The following is a 16,838-nucleotide window of genomic DNA, read 5'->3' as shown; positions in this document are numbered from 1 at the left end:
GATGCCCCAAAATGCAGCTCAGAAAAGCTCAGAGAGTTCACAGAATCACTGGGTTGGAAGAGACCCTCAAGATCATCGAGTCCAACCCAGCCCCAACACCTCAACTCAACCCTGGCACCCAGTGCCACATCCAGGCTTTGTTAAACACTCCCAGGGATGGTGACTCCACCACCTCCCCAGGCAGCCATTCCAGAACTTTATCACTCTTGTTGTGAAGAATTTTTTCCTAATATCAAACTTATATTTCGCTTGGCACAGACAAGAACTGTGTCCTCTGGTTGTGTCAGTGCTGCCTGGAGACAGAGCCCAGCCCCAGCTGAGCACAGGCACCTTTCAGGAGCTGTAGAGTGACAAGGTCACCTCTGAGTCTCCTCTTCTCCAGGCTGAGCACCCCCAGCTCCCTCAGTGGTTCCTCACAGGGTTTGTGTTCCCAGCCCCTCTCCAGCCTCTGGATGTGCGTGAGCATCCCAACATCCTTCCCAAACTGAGGGGCCACAACTGGGCCCAACACTTTTTTATTGGTCCTGTACAGCTCTAAATTGTGCCAAGACAATGATTTGAGTCTCCACGCAGCCCTCCCTGGCTCTCCAGGCCAGCTTTGGTGGATGCTGTGCCCCCTGTGCCTCCCCAGGCACCGTGCCCTGCCCGTGCCGGCTGCGGCTGCGGCTCTGCCGAGGGGAACCATCTGCTCTGCAGCCAGGAAAAGGCTCTCTCAGCTCAGATGGAGCCAGAGCTGCATCCAGACGAGCAAAAGGATTTCTGTTTCAGCCCTTTCTCTGGTGCTCACCCATAGTTTTCTTCTCTGATGTTCATTTTTCCTATGGTTAAGCAGGAATGTGCAGCCATGGTTGTTATTCTGCTCAAAGCCATTTTATTCCTCACAGCCCAAAGCAATCCAGGCTCTCCCCATCTCCCTGTTCCCCACCATTCAAAGGACCTCGTCCCCTTCTCTTTATGGCTTCCACAATGAACCTGCAGCTCTGAAAATTCATTTTTTTCCTTGACTTTTAATGTTGCCTTATGGGTCCTTTGTTCATTGTCAAACAAGCTGCTGTCGAGCTTTACCTCTTTGTCCTCTGCCTCTGTAATTAGCAAAACTTTGTTGCCAAAGCCTCTGTTGTGTACAAAGCACCTGCATTTCATCTCATTGGAAGCAGCAGTTTCCTAGCTGGAACGCAAGCACCTGCCTCTTGAAGCACAGTAATCCCACTAATTGGCTCCTCCTCTCCATTTTGCTTCTAAATATGCATTTTGTAGGGTGAAAAGAAGTGCTGCCACCTGCTACCACTCCTTTTTTTTTTTGCATCATTCCCAGTGGATTCCTTCTACATATTTATCCAGGGCAGAGAAGCTGTTCTCCCTCCAGGTTTATTCTCCACAAGTGTCATGTAATGGGTTTCCATCCTTGCAGGAGGGACAGGTGTGGCTCCCAGAGCTGCTTCCTGAGCTGACCTGCAGCTGCTGGCACATTTGGGATTTGCAAAGCCTTTAATTATCCCCCTTTCATTGTATCAGTCCACTGCTGCCTCTAAGCACGTAATATATTATTTTAGTAGGCAGCCACAAGAGAGCTCTTGGAAATGGAATTTAATTCATGAGCTGACATAGGTGTATGCAGTTTGTATTATAACTTACAGCTTTCTTAGCATTGGAGTGGTCCCCTGTATTTGGGATTTGCTCTTTTGTTGGCTTTCCATTAATGGTTGCAGCCCCCAGGACTGCTTGATGCAAACAAAACAAAACGTATAAGCATCTTATTTAGAAATTTCAAATACCTCACAAAAGCTTTTAAATGACAAGGTTTAGACTCATCAGATGTGTCCACAGGGCAAGAAGAGGAGGGAATAGAAAACAAATCTCAAGCACAAATCATTTAGCTTTAAACAAGATTTCTGTGGGATTTCGTGTCCCTTTATCGTGCTAAGGTCACACATTATGTTAGCCAAGTGAAATACACAGTTATCAACCCAGTTTTTTGATAATAAAAGCTACTGGCAAGAGAGCTATTGATAATTTTGGCACCAGAACACTAATTGATATTGCTTGCAGGCACTGGCAGTCCTCACTGCTTTGGGCAATCACTTTTGCTTCAATTTAGATATTTTCCCTTCATTCCAGACAGAATGCAGAGAACATTTTAGCTAAAGAAGTGAGTTTCAAGGCAAAACATGGAACTTGTTAAGAATCATTAGCATAATTTTGAAGGATTCTTGGGCTCCTGCCTGCTCAGTTTTGCATTATTTGGGGCTCAGCCATCAGCAAACTGCTGAACAAGGTGTTCACAAACGTCCTCCTCAGTGAGCCCTGCACAGGCTGGTGCACACCTGACCTGGGTGAGCAATGTAGCAGGGAGATATTGCACTGTCAGAGGCTGAGGAAAGATACTTCCCTAAGTAGGAATGGATTTAGGCATGGACAGAAATCCCCATGATGCCCAAGAGAGGAATTTCTCAGAAGTGTCAGTGGCTCAGTCTCCTGAAGCTTCCCCAGAAAATGTGGTTTGGCACTCACAGGCCTCTATCACTTCTCATCTCCCACATATCTTATCCAAGTCTTTGCTTCCCTCCTTGCCTCCAGGAAAATACCAAATGCTTTCCAATACAGCACCTCTTGCTACTAAAAGCCATCAGGAAATCATCCCTTCATGCATACTCGAGTGTATCCCATCTGTCAATCTGTGAGAGATGCAGTCCTTACTTCCTGAAAAAAATCCATTTTAAAAACCATCAGCATTTGCCAAAATCTGTTTCCCCTCTAGAATAGGCTCCCTAATAAACTCCAGCCACTAAAGATCCTGGGCTAGTTCATCATCTCTTTTCCATGACCTTCATCTAACTTCAGCTCTCATACTCAAAGCAGGAGTGAGTTATTTTGATTAACGATGATTGCCTCTTTGTCAGCTCAGTAAATCAACTAAAATAAGAAACTCATACCTTGAAAGATTTAGAGGAGTTGCTGCCAAGTATTTTTATAAGGTCTTTATTCACTCTGTGTTGTGGGCTCTGCTCTCGGATGTGCCACAATAAAACCCCTTGCACTCTCAATTCCCCTCCCTCCTTCTGCAGACGTTGCATTTCCCTGTGTTTTGTGTGGAGCTGATGCATTTATACAGCTGGAGGGCTGGTTTATTTTCTGCTTTGTGCAGAGTCATCACTGATCATGTACACCATGTAAGCACAGCAGGGAGATTTGGGGTGGATCATAACTCTGGCTGTGTCAGGAGGGGTTTTGCTCACAGCAGCTGGAGGCTTGGCAAGCTGGGGAAAAGTGCTTGGAAGTTCCCAGGGGAGGAGCACCTCAGTCCATCCCAGTTTGACAGCCAAGGGGTAATGGCTGTAATCTGGTAGAGAATAGGTTTGGATTAAAAATAAAGAAGAAATTCTTCCCTGTGAGGGTGGAGAGGCCCTGGCACAGGCTGGCCAGAGAAGCTGTGGCTGCCCCATCCCTGGAAGTGTCCAAGGCCAGTTTGGATGGGGCTTGGAACAACCTGGAAGGGCAGAAGGGTTGAAACATGATGGTCTTCAAGATCCTTTCTCTCCCCAGCCCCTGTGTCAGGGCCTGACCTCTCTCATAGGGATGAATTTCTTCCTTATATCTGATCTAACATCCCTCTTGTTCTAAACTTCTCTTTCCTGTGCCCTGCCAGCAGCTGGAAGCTGTCAAAGAGGGGGGGATGGGACATGTTGAACTTAAAGATTTTTTTCCAGCCTAAATGATTCCATAGTTCTGTGATGGGCATGGCCAGGCCTGTGGCAGTGGTGGCCTTGCAGCCCTACACGTGTGTTAAGGATGAGATTTCCCCCCATCATTTTAGGAACAAGTTGAAACAGAGACACCTTTGATGCCTTTGACCCTGGAGATCCAACATGTCACAGGTCAGGAGAACACAGGTAGAGGATCAAACCATCAGCTTGTGCTGATGACAGCCTGGAAAAGCACCTTGTTCCTTCCTGGCCTCCTTGTAACAGGGTGTGAGGATGGGGATCACGAGGGTTTGACATGGAAAAGGGACAGCAAGGGGCAGAAGAGAAGAAGAGCCTCCTAAAGATGAGTTTCTGTCCATGGCACCCCATCAGCTCAAACACCAAGGGCACAAGAGAAAGAAGTTTTCAGCAAAGCAGTGACACTGAGGGCAGGGTCTGCACCTTAAATGTGGCTCAGATAGAGCTGAGCATTCATTGCCATGGATTTCACGCTGTCTTTCAACAGGCAGCAGTACAAAATGAAGCCCCTGTGCTCTGTAAAAGCAATGCCAGACACAAATAACTGTTTTCATGGAAAATCTTGGTGGCTTGTGCCAATATAAGCCGAGCAGTAGCCACAGATGTTAGTTAAGGACATCTTAGTGTTGTGTTCACTGTGCATTCTGCAGCCTAATTACACTGCCTTCATTATTAATAATGTACAAACTGAGTAGTGATAGATTGAGACAGTTTTCATTATTTTACTGTAGGTCTTTTACAATATAAGTCAAAAGCAAGAGGATAAAAAGAAAAATAAAAAGCCTGAGATGAGTAGAGATTGTTGCGAGCACAAAAATGAGAGATAAAATATTTCTGAAAAACAGACATTCCTCTCACTGCCATTATTGTAAAAATGATGGAGACTGACATCATTTGGAAGGGAAAGGGAAACAATCAGGGAATATTAATTGGGGCACACATCATGCAGTGATTCTGAATTCCTCTATGCAGAAAGACAGAGAGGAAAAAGTTGCTGTATTCTTAGAGCCCCTGGCTGTCTGTGGGCAGAAAGGGAAGGTTGTGCTTGAAAGAGGAGCCAGAGTTCCCCTGGAGTCAGCTGGAGCCCGTGTTCAAAGGGGGCAGCACTTCAGCTTTTGGGGTATGTGCTGTGTGCTTGTAGTTTTTTCTTTCTTTTTTTTTTAAGCTGAAAAATGAAGATGTCTTGACTTCCCCCAGGCTACCTAACCTGGCTTCACAGCTCACTCCTGGTACAAAAGTACTGGTTCTACCTGTTAACCTGGCTGCTAGAATATTATAAAACATATCAGGGTCCTAGAATAAATATCTTTTAAAACCATTGCAGAAAAAAACCCCAGATATTGGAAAAGTAATTCAAAAAGTCAATCTTACTTCTTTGGCTTTCACACAGTAGAGATACTCTCCCTATAGCCATTTCTGTGCAGATTTCTCAGGCATAAGTAAGCATTAACCACTAATTTGCAGTGTGAAAAGTATTATTGTAAGGAGAAACAAGGAAGATGGCCAGTGGGCCTGAGTAAATCACACGCTACTTGGATGAGCTTATCCTTATTTTTTGGGTATTAGGGAACAGCAGCAAGAAATCCTGCTGAGTGCTGCAGACTCCCTCAGCTCCTCCAAACCATCCCTTCCCAAACCCAGCTGAGCTGAGGGAACAGGGCAGGAGCTGCAGTGGTGCTGACACAAGGGACTGCATCATTTCTTGTTTTATCTTCCTTCATCCCTTCATGGCCTTGCTTTTAAAAGCACCTTCAGCAACTGGAGGATGTTGGATGCACCCTGAAGCCAAGAGGGATAGTATTCCAAGTGGTTTGCACAGATCCCTTTTATACAGGATATTTATACACTTATCATATGGGAAGGAAACTGAAAGGAATCAGGCTCCCAAAGCCCTCAGGCTGCTCTTCCCTGGGAAGTCGTTGTGGAGTGATCCAGCTCTTCTTCAACATCTCCCCCATGTGGCACCAGCAACGTTCACAGCACTCGATTCTCTTCCAGCCAGGAAGAAGAGGCTGCTCCTAAATGGGGAACATTTGGCTGTAAATCCACTCCTCACTGGCCACCAGCTTTCTCAAGGTGTTGATTCTCATGGTCCTTTGTCCTGGCTCCATCCCACACATCATTCCAAGGTTCAGTGCTTTCCCCCTCCACAGAAATAATCTTTAAAAGATCAGGCAATTTCTTTATGTGAGCTCTTTATTTACTTGGGATGTGTATTTAGAGCCTCTCTCCATTTAGGAGGGTGAGTGCTGTGGGCTTGAAACCTAATAAAAGTATAAGTTGGGTAAACGAGCAGCAAATTATTGGATTTGCCATAAAAGCCAGTCTCCACATGCTGGAGTGGAGGTTAAATACAGAGAGCAGCTCAAAAACTATCAACAAAATAATTAAATCTATATATCAAAGGAAAAAAATCATGGTTTCCTTATGATGAGAATTTTCCTGTAACATTTAACTCAGAGAAAGGGTGGCTAATTCCATTTATGTTAATATTAAACCAGCATACTTTCGCTTTTAGCTTAATCACTAAGCAACCAAGTTAGCAGAAGAATGCAGGTTATCCAGCAGTTATCCCACAAACACGTCTGGGGCTGAATTCTGACATTGCACCATTAAAATCCATGGAGATTTTCCCAAGAGACCCATGACAGGAATGCTGAGGATATAAAAACTGACATATGATTACTTGTTAATTGGTCCCAATCCCATTCGTAGCTCCAGTCCCATTCAAAGCCTTTTAATTCATGGAAGAGTTGGGCAGGAATGATAGCACCAATTATTGCTAAGAGGTACCAAGGTGCATTACTTGATATTTATTATTAACAGCATCTTTTAAAGCAATTTTCATCCTAAGGATCTCAAAGCTTTTACACATTAATGAATGAAGAGCCTCACACGATCGCTGTGAAGTAGACAAATATTATTCCCAGCTCACAGATAAATGAGGAAGATGGGAATTAAATTACATCCTTACATTTGTGCAGTGGATAAAAGACAACTTTTCCCTGAAGGAAGAGCAGATCTGAGGTGGTGTCAGGGTCTTGCAACCAGTGAATTCATCTCCTTGCTGGGAAAAATTGGAGTCCAGAGAAAATCCATGGTTTGCCAAAACTCAGTGCGAATGGAATCGAATGGAATGCATTTGGCATGGATGCCTTCCTAGGAAGGAGCTAAGCCTACAGCCCAGAAGGAGTTAAAGTATAAAGGATTACTACATCTGGACAAGATCTGTTGCCAGGGTTAACACACAGGGCTGTTTGGAATATTTCTGCAGGAATAGCAGCCCAGCACTCACTTTTAAAAACCAGCTCTCCCATTTGAATTTGTTTTCCAAAACAAGACAGCTTTTGCTTACAAAATTAGCTCCCTACCCAGCATCTGAGGCAGGGATCTGGAGAAACAGCTTAATTTTTATCAAGCAAGTGCTTAAAGCAACTGTTGATATATGGGGAGAGAACGCAAACACTCGCTGTGTCTCACAGAGCCATTAAATATTTATTGGTTTTTCTGAGACAAAAATACAAATGTACTTGGCTGGCTCCCACCTCCTGCTGGGCTCAGCCTGGTGACCCCTGAGCTCACAGGTTGGAGGGGAAGTTTGCAGCTGAGTCAGGAGGAGGATTTGCTTTGGGATGGAGCTCTCAGGCTTCCCAGTGGCTTGGTCCAGCACCATGGTACAGCTGCAGCTCACTTTGGGCTGAGGTGAGGGGCTTTAGCTCATTTCTTCACTAGAAATGGAGCAGGCAGGAGAAAACACAGCTCTCCAGGCAGGAGAAAACACATTGAGGGAAGAGAACACGTTTTCCTGAGTCTTCACATCTTGTGCTTCTCAAGCGCTGAGTGAGGCTAACTGGGATTTTCTGTCTCATTTGCTGGCTGCACAATTGGGTTTTTTTCCTGTTATTAACTGAAAAATCTGCATTGCTGATAAACTGCTGTGATAGCAAATCTTTTCTGGCCTCCCCTAATTGCTTCTTCTACATTTATGAAGATACTCATCGTTTCTCTCTCGTGAACTTCAATTAAAGCTTTGCACACACGCTCTGCTCATGAATACACATTGAGTTCTAAGTGAGAAAAAATTGTCACCTCTCCTTCAGTGCTCAACAGGACTCTGCAAATAAAACACTCTGTCCTGGGCCACCTGCTAAGAGGTGTGAGGGCCTTCTGTGAAGGCATCACAGAAACTGGAATTTTGGAATTACCTGGGCTTTTTTGGACTTTTCTCTGATACACCCTGACTTGAACTGGAGCTGTTCTCCAAGCCAAACCAGCTCATGGGTTGTGCAGGCTGAGATAAATGAACACCAAGATATGTGAACACCTATCTGCAGCTGCATTTTTATATTATTTCATAACAGAATTTGCATCATTTCCCTTTCTGCAGCCCTCAAAACACATTGGTGTGGCAAGGACGCTTTCAGAACTCCAATAATTTCAGTTTATTGAAACCCAGAGGAAATCCTCCTTCCCCTGTTCTTCCTGTTGATACTGATAGGACCCACTCGTGTGAAAACAAAGGTCATGGGGCATTGCTCCTGAAGCTCTGCTAAAAGTCTGAAAAACAGATGGTGAGAAGCATTTAAGCAACAAACAAAATACTGCAACAACATGGCTGGTTTTATCCAACAGCCCTCTGTAGAAAATGAGAACTATTTTTAAAGGTCATCTGGGGAAATAGCACTGCTCTGCTTCTAGTTCTGCAGCAATTATTGTGGCTGTCTCCACACCAGCCTGCTCAGGAAGGCAACAGGGACCACTGGAGAAAAGACTGTAATGTAAAAGGGCTGAGAAATTATTATCTTGTCTGGTTAGAAATGGAGGGTAATGCAAAAAAACATTAACAGCCCTACAGCTGGTGGGATGTTGAATCACTAAATGTAAGTCATGCCAAGCTGGTTTTCCTTTTTTCCAAAATCTCTCACCTTAAATGATTTATTTACAGGGTATCAGTGTCAGGCTTAAAAGGCTTAAGGTGGTGACAACTGAAATACTCAGATATTTTCCAAAGGAAAACAAGGCAATATCCTCTGTCCAAACTGGCATTAACTTCATCTGCAGACCTGTCCTGGCAGACACCTGCTAAGGTTTGTCCCATGAGTCAGTGAGGATTGGAGCTGTTTGATTCAGAGTAAAGGAAAAAAACCAACCAATCAACCAAAAAGAAAATGCTACAACACCAGAGTTTAAAGAAAAAATACTTCTAAATGTAAATGGAAGTGTTCTTTCTTCTATGATTTTTACGCAATGAGAACACTAACAATTAAGGTTAGAAGCACATCCAGGCTGATTTTCTGTCTTTACCTAAGAAATAAATGAACTCCCCAGCAGAGAAGCAGCTGAATATCTCAGTGCCCTCACACTCCCATAGAGTTGAGTATCTCAGTGCCCTCACACTCCCATAGGGTTGAATATCTCAGTGCCCTCACACTCCTTTAGGGTTGAGTATCTCAATGTCCTCACACTCCCATAGGGTTGAGTATCTCAGTGCCCTCACACTCCCATAGGGTTGAGTATCTCAGTGCCCTCACACTCCCATAGGGTTGAATATCTCAGTGCCCTCACACTCCCATAGGGTTGAATATCTCAGTGCCCTCACACTCCCATAGGGTTGAATATCTCAGTGCCCTCACACTCCCATAGGGTTGAATATCTCAGTGCCCTCACACTCCCATAGGGTTGAATATCTCAGTGCCCTCACACTCCCATAGGGTTGAGTATCTCAGCGCCCTCACACTTCCCATGGGGTTGAATATCTCAGTGCCCTCACACTTCCCATGGGGTTGAATATCTCAGTGCCCTCATGTTACTGCGCCTGAGTGGGCGCAGCTGGTGAGAGAGGAGACGGTGAATCTTGTTTCTTGAATCAGAAGTCTTATTTATTAAGATATTATATATAATACATTAAGACTATACTAATAGGAATATAGAGAGAGGTTTGCAGAGCAGCTAGGCTAGGCTTAGATAGAAAGAATCTAAAACAAAGTTGTGGCCAAGGACTCAGTCCCCTGGCTTGCACTGGTGATTGGCCCTTAATTATAAACATAGAACATGAACCAATCACCAATCAAAATAGGTGCTCCTGTTGCATTCCCCAGCAGCTGATAATAATTGTTTACCTTCTCTTCGGAGGCCTCTGGCCTCCAGAAGACACAGAAATCTGAAAAAAAGGATTTCTGTGAAAAAATGTCTGCAACACCCTCACACTCCCATAGGGCTGAGTATCTCAGTGCCCTCACACTCCCATGCCTGGGCACCAACTGCAATCCAAGTGAATCTAAGCCAGATGTCCCACAAAGCTGATCTTGTTCTTCAGTCATCATTTGTGCTATGATCTCATTCAAAAAGTCCAATGCAAACCCAAAGATGGTTTTGATGCCTTTTCATTCCCTGCAGAACAACACCTGAGGATAATCACAGCACTGCTGGGAAAGGCACTGGAGGTATTTCTCCCAAAGAACTTCAGATCTACTTGAAGTCAATTAAGCACTTCATGGAAGGAGCTAAATGGACTGAACTTCCTGAAAGCTTGGCTTTTGAGGGCAGGCATCCAGCAAAATGTCATGTGCTCCTTCATAAAAGAGACCATTACCCTTCATCTAGGGCTGATGCTGGTGCCTTTTCTGCTCATTAGACAAATTCCTCTGGAAACAGCTGGATTAGAGCTGCTGCCCATGAGTCAGCCCTTGGATGGTGTACACCTTCTGCTCCATGCCAGTCCACTCTCTCACAATTTGCAATTAGAAACAGAAACTCAAGTAAAACAAATCAAAAAGCAATTTAGGCAAAGCTGGGGGGTGATTTAAAGTTTGAAGGTGTAATGGATTCATGTCACGTGTGTCTCAGAAGCAATAAATCCTGCTTAGGGAAATGTCTGAGGAAAAAACACTGCTAGGCTATAAAATTCCACCTCTGAGGATTATAAAACAACAGGCACAGAGCAAACATCCTTCCTGAGCATAATAGGAGTGTCAGAAATGATTGACAGCAGTGACAATCTATCACAGGCTGCCGTGTCCCTGCCACGGCGCTGTGCATGGGGCTGGCAGCAGCGGAATTGTTTATTCACTCCAACACCAGGCAGAGGATGGGACATGGCAGGGGAATAAAGGCACCTTTCCTCTCCACCTGCTTGTATGCCCCAGTGTCACCCTGTTCATCTAAAGTTCTTCTAAGCCTTCTGATGTATACATTTTTGTGTAGAGTTTTTAATGCCGTTTTCATGTAAACAATAATTGTTTTGCATTCTTTTCTAGAGGGAAAAAGAATTAATTGACTGTTGGTTTGACCAGTGTGGTTGGCGAGGTGGCAATCATCCTCCAATCCATGGTCACTTTTGGAATTCTATAAATATTGAAGTCCAGAAATAAATGTGGCTTTTTTGCCTTGGATATCTCAGCGTGTGAATGTCATTCAGTATTGCAACACCCCAGCATTATCTAAGCACACTTTTGTCACCATCACATTTTCTGAAAAACCTCTGTGCCCAGGATTCTTCTCCTGGGAAGTTGAGAAGCCTCAGAGAAAAGGAAAACAATTCTTATCTCATTTCTTCTCCTGTGTTGTGCTCACATGTGGAATGTGTTTGGAGATTGTTTACCCACAGGTGATTGTTCCATTGCATTCTGCTGGGAGTTGTTTTCACTCTTTGGCCAATCAGGGCTAAGCTGTGTCAAGGCTTTGGAAAGAGTCACAAATTTTTCATTATTATCTTTTCAGCCTTCTGTAAGTATCCTTTCTGTATTCTTTAGTATAGTTTAGTATAGTATCCTTCATTATAATATAGTATCATAAAATAATAAATTACCCTTCTGAGAACATGGAGTCAGATTCATCATTCCTTCCTTCATCTGGGAACCCCACAAATACAACACACCTCTTAATTCAGCAGCACAATTCCCATTGCTGGAGCCCTCCCGCTGCCAGGTGGGCACAGACAGGGTGACCCAGGGAGGGAAGGTGATGTCAGGAATGTGCTGCACCCCTGGGACACCTCCAGGAGCCTCTGGGCACAGAGCCCCAGCTCCCACAGCAGGGAGGGAGATGCTGCTTTTTTCCCAGAGCTGTCAGCCAGCTCTGTGACCTGGGAAATCCTATCCAGGGTGTGGAAGGGATGGAGAGCACCGGGGTCAAGAGATCCTGCAGATTGTAATGACTTCCATTAAATCACTGTCTTCCCTGGGCTGAATTTGAGCTGACAGCCTATTGCTGAGAGACTCCACACAGCTTATTACCTCTCCCTGCGTGCAGCTTAACACTGCTGACAGGGCTGATGGATCAGCAGCCCCTCAGCCAGCCCAGACCACAGCTGCCAGCACCATCCTCCCCCCAGTGCCACCTCATCTGCCACCAGTGCCATCCTCCCCCCAGTGCCACCTCATCTGCCACCTGTGCCATTTCTCCCCCCAGTGCCACCTCATCTGCCACCAGTGCCATCCTCCCCCCAGTGCCACCTCATCTGCCACCAGTGCCATCCTCCCCTCAGTGCCACCTCATCTGCCACCCGTGCCATTTCTCTATCAGGAGGAGTGCAAAATATGCCCCATTTTCCCTGGAGAAAACTCATTTGCACATGGGGGATGAGAAGAATTTTTCCCCACTCAACAGCTGTTTCTCCATGCTGTGATTACCAAGAAGTGACCTCTCATTTCCCCTGTAAAGCCACAGTCACTACTGTCACAGTTGCTTGTACATGACTACCACAAAACTGAGGCATTAAAATCAGTGAAAAGTGGAGTAAATTTAGAAAACTGATGGGCAAAATAGGGTCTTCCAAGCAGCCAAGGGAGAAATAAATATGTAGGGATTGGGCTGATGCTTAGGGGCACAGAGTGCACATTTTAACAACCAGAAAATCCAGCAGTGAAACAACACCAGGATGGTGCCTCTGTGCTGTAGTTCCTCCTCTCCACTCTGATGAACATCCCTGTCCTTTGTGCTCCCAGTGACACCTCACTGGGAGGGCAGGGACCTGTCCCTTCACAGGCAGATGCACATGGGCCCAGCACAGGCTCCTGTGAAAGCCCTCACAGTGTTCTCCAGAGTGGAAAGCTCTGTGTGTTGCTTCAGTGATTCATCCTAAGCCAAAAAAAAATGACTCAAGATCAAAGTCAGACCCATGGTGGACCCAAAAGCTTTGTTTCAGCAACATCTCCTGGTGTGTGTCCAAGCAGAGTTCCAAAATTGTGTCCAATTTCTCTGCAAGGCAGAAGGGCAGCAGGCACAAAGCATCACCCCCACATCATCCCTGCCTTTCCAAAGCAGATTAATAATGGCAGAGAAGTGAGAAATGCCCATTAGCTGTCCCCTCTGAGCAGCCACTCCTGCTGGCTTAGCAGTCCAGCAAAAAGTTCAAACTGGATGTTTTCTCCTCAAATTATCCACCAGACAAAATCAGGTCCATGGAAGAGTCAAAGTGGCAAGCACTGGATTTTAGTTTATCTTTGTACAGAGCCTTGCACAATCAATCTTTCCATAAAATAACAGAAGGGAAGGGAAGGGAAGGGAAGGGAAGGGAAGGGAAGGGAAGGGAAGGGAAGGGAAGGGAAGGGAAGGGAAGGGAAGGGAAGGGAAGGGAAGGGAAGGGAAGGGAAGGGAAGGGAAGGGAAGGGAAGGGAAGGGAAGGGAAGGGAAGGGAAGGGAAGGGAAGGGAAGGGAAGGGAAGGAAAGGAAAGGAAAGGAAAGGAAAGGAAAGGAAAGGAAAGGAAAGGAAAGGAAAGGAAAGGAAAGGAAAGGAAAGGAAAGGAAAGGAAAGGAAAGGAAAGGAAAGGAAAGGAAAGGAAAGGAAAGGAAAGGAAAGGAAAGGAAAGGAAAGGAAAGGAAAGGAAAGGAAAGGAAAGGAAAGGAAAGGAAAGGAAAGGAAATAATTGCACTGGTAATATTTTTACCTGCTGTATGATTAGAGCTACAGGGCACTCTGCAGTCAGGGTTAGCACATATTTATATTCACACACTGGCAGGGATATTCCTGCTGATATTCCTGCCAGACTCATGTTTCTTTCATTCCTCAGAGGATTTATTTTATTGGATTTTTTTACTGGATGTTATCACCTGTTTACTTCCATCCTTCCGCTCACCACTACCACTTCCCACCTTGTCATTCTTCCAACTTGAAAATCCCAGGCAAGAAAACATCCTGTCCTTTCTGGGAAGGGATCCAGGCACATCATGAGGATACAGGAGCACTTGACATTTCCCTATTGTTCTTAGCATTTCCTAATCAGTCTCTCTATCACAGGCACCAATTAATATGCATTCAGGACATCTGATAAGTAGGAAAGCAATTCTTGGGTGCTAAAAATAGAATTCCTGCACAAGGGGATTATCAATAGGTACATTTTGCCCCATATTTATTTTTGTCTGCCTGCCCTGATGCCTGACTGCCCAGAGGGACTGGGATAGGGGTGGATGGGGCTTGGAGCAACCTGGTCCAGTGGAAATTGTCCCTGCCCAGGGTAGGGAGTGAAATGGGATGAGATTTGAGGTCTCTTTTAACCCAGACTTGCTGCCCAAAATGTCAAGTTGGATGCTCTTTCATCAAATTATCCACCAGTCAAAATCAGGTCCATGCCAGGAGAGGAGAGTAAAAGGGCCAAGCAGTGGATTTCAGCTTGTCTCTGTCCAGAGCCTCACACTGGGAGGATTCCATGGATTTCCATGGATTCTGTGACTTTATTCCCACCTGCAGGGGAATCTATGGGATCTCCTCCCACCGTGGGAGCAGATCCAAAAGTACAATCTCACCCCTTGTGTTCCCCATGACACTTCAGCAGCATTAACTCTGGTGGCTTGGGGGAAATGGAGGGGACTTGGTTACAGATGTGCACAGATGAGATCAGCACCATCCCCACAGAAACAGGGAGGGTTTGCTCCCTGTGCTCTCCACAGCCTCCAAACCTGGACTGGCTCCTGGTGCACACACACAATATTAAAATTAATGTGCTGTTAACAGCAGGGATCCCCAGGCCACTCCCCATGGGCAACAGGATCCCTGCCAGCCAAAGTCAGCAGGACCAGAGGCTTTGAAAGTGAGGAGGAGAAGGAGAAGGAGAAGGAGAAGGAGAAGGAGAAGGAGAAGGAGAAGGAGAAGGAGAAGGAGAAGGAGAAGGAGAAGGAGAAGGAGAAGGAGAAGGAGAAGGAGAAGGAGAAGGAGAAGGAGAAGGAGAAGGAGAAGGAGAAGGAGAAGGAGAAGGAGAAGGAGAAGGAAGGACCAGGCTCCACATGGGAGAACATGGAAGTAGAGCAGGCCATTCCCAGACCTGGGGAACTCAGAAGATCTCAGGACAACCTCAGGCCTCCTTTGCCTGATTTTAGAGACCACCCCATTTCAAAAGAGCCCTCTGACAGAAGCTGTAATTTTCCATCCAGGCTTTGCAAATAAAGACCAAAATGCAATATAAAAAGATAAATATAATTAATATTTCAAAGGGTGCTTTTTGTAGGTTGAAGGAAGGACTACAACACAGCAAAGCTACAGAGAGAGAGATTTTTTGGTTGAAGCAACAAAGGCACAAAGAAACATCTGCACATAATTTCATGACTTTTAACTGGCATTTTAGAGCTTGGCTACACCAACAGCTCAGTTGTCTGACACTTCTAAATCTGGCATTGAGCACAGATGCTTAGTGGACAGATGATTTTCTTTTGGTAGTGCTGATGCTGGATTCCCATCAATGGGGTTATTGCTGTATTCCCATCAATGGGTACATTGCTGCATTTTCTCCTGAAATTAAGAGCCATTTTCAACCCTGAATCTGAGGCTCAGCCCCAGCACAGGCTGAACACTGAGATGTTCTTCCCACAGCTGCAGATTTCAGAAGCCAAAATCAGTTTTAAAGAATCAGCAATTAATGTTCTCCACTGCTAAAGCTGCACATAAAAATGTCATATCCCTCCAGATGTGTGCAATGTGCCTTCCTCACATCCTAACACACATTTGTGTATTGATTTCCTACCTGTGCATCCATCAGGAGGTGCCTCATCAGCCTCATGGCACTTTTCAGAGATTCCTTCTCACTGGGCAAAAAGGCATCTTCATCCTCATCCAGGGTTTTTGACTTGCTGACAATGAAATGGGAGATCTGGTCATTCAGGGAATGCAGTGATTCAACAGCTGTGGAGACACAGAGGGAAAGCAAGAAACAGGAATTAAATCATGCTGGAGGAAGCCAACACAATTTTTTCAGTTTGAGATGAGAGTGATTTGCTCTGGAAAGGTGGAGCTGGAAATAATTGATCCCCATTTCCTCCCCTGGACTCTCCTGAGAGGAGCAGCAAAGGCATCATACAGACATGGGGATAAAAACCCTGAGCAACCTGGTCCTGCTCATGGCAGGGTGGTTGGGAATGAGGTTGTATTGAAGGATTCTTCCAACCCAAATCATTCCAGGATTCTGTGATTATGTTTCTAATCTCAAGTAACAAGTCATGGCTAAAGTGAAAATAAGAACAACAATAGTCAGTCTCTTGACTCACAGCCCAGAGACCTGTTCTCTCTGATGTGTAGTGAACCAGAACTCCACACAACACAGAGGAGAGAAGCTGGAAAAATTGGCTTTTTATTAGCTGGAGTAGGAGTGAGTCAGACCAACAACTAAAACATTGCTCACTTTCTTTCTCTGTGATTATTGGTATTTGAATCACTGTTAATCTCTTAAATTCTCCTTCGTGGGCTCAAACCCCAGGTATTATATGTGAGATTCTGCTCCCAGTCAGAAATCACCTCCTCCACAGCTCACAGAAATCCCCCAGCAATTTCACACACTTTATGAAGCTGCAATTTATATATGAACCAATGGCCACATTTATTTCCACCCAATGAAAATCTCTGGATTTGAAAAATCTGCGCTGCGATTTGCTCCTCAGCCGTGGTGAGTTTGGAAGTTTCATTTTTACTGCTGGCTCATTAAAAAAATGAGACCCAAATAATTCTTCAGTGTATTTTCTTTGTGCTGGTGGCTGAGGCAGTGGAGCCCTTTGATAAACTCAGAGTAACACATCACTGTCACAGCCTGAACGTGCTGCACACCCTGGCTGGCTCAGGCTGTTTATGAATAAAGCAATCTGTTATTTAGGGCTCTCTGACAAACTGATCTTAAGAACACGAGGAAATTGAAA

At 45.1% G+C, this 16,838-nt stretch overlaps 1 protein-coding gene across 1 annotated transcript in view; it reads right to left on the bottom strand.

The window, feature by feature from the left end:
- The window catches only part of KAZN (kazrin, periplakin interacting protein), a 228,187-nt gene that overhangs the window by 153,488 nt on the left and 57,861 nt on the right, over positions 1 to 16,838 (bottom strand). Inside the window, exon 2 of the mRNA XM_058039356.1 lies at positions 15,677 to 15,834. Coding sequence (XP_057895339.1) covers positions 15,677 to 15,834 — 158 coding nt within the window. The remainder of the gene's footprint in view (positions 1 to 15,676; positions 15,835 to 16,838) is intronic.

Source organism: Melospiza georgiana, chromosome 22 (genome assembly GCF_028018845.1).
Source record: "Melospiza georgiana isolate bMelGeo1 chromosome 22, bMelGeo1.pri, whole genome shotgun sequence".
NCBI lineage: Eukaryota > Metazoa > Chordata > Aves > Passeriformes > Passerellidae > Melospiza > Melospiza georgiana.
This window is presented reverse-complemented; position numbering and strand designations above follow the sequence as displayed.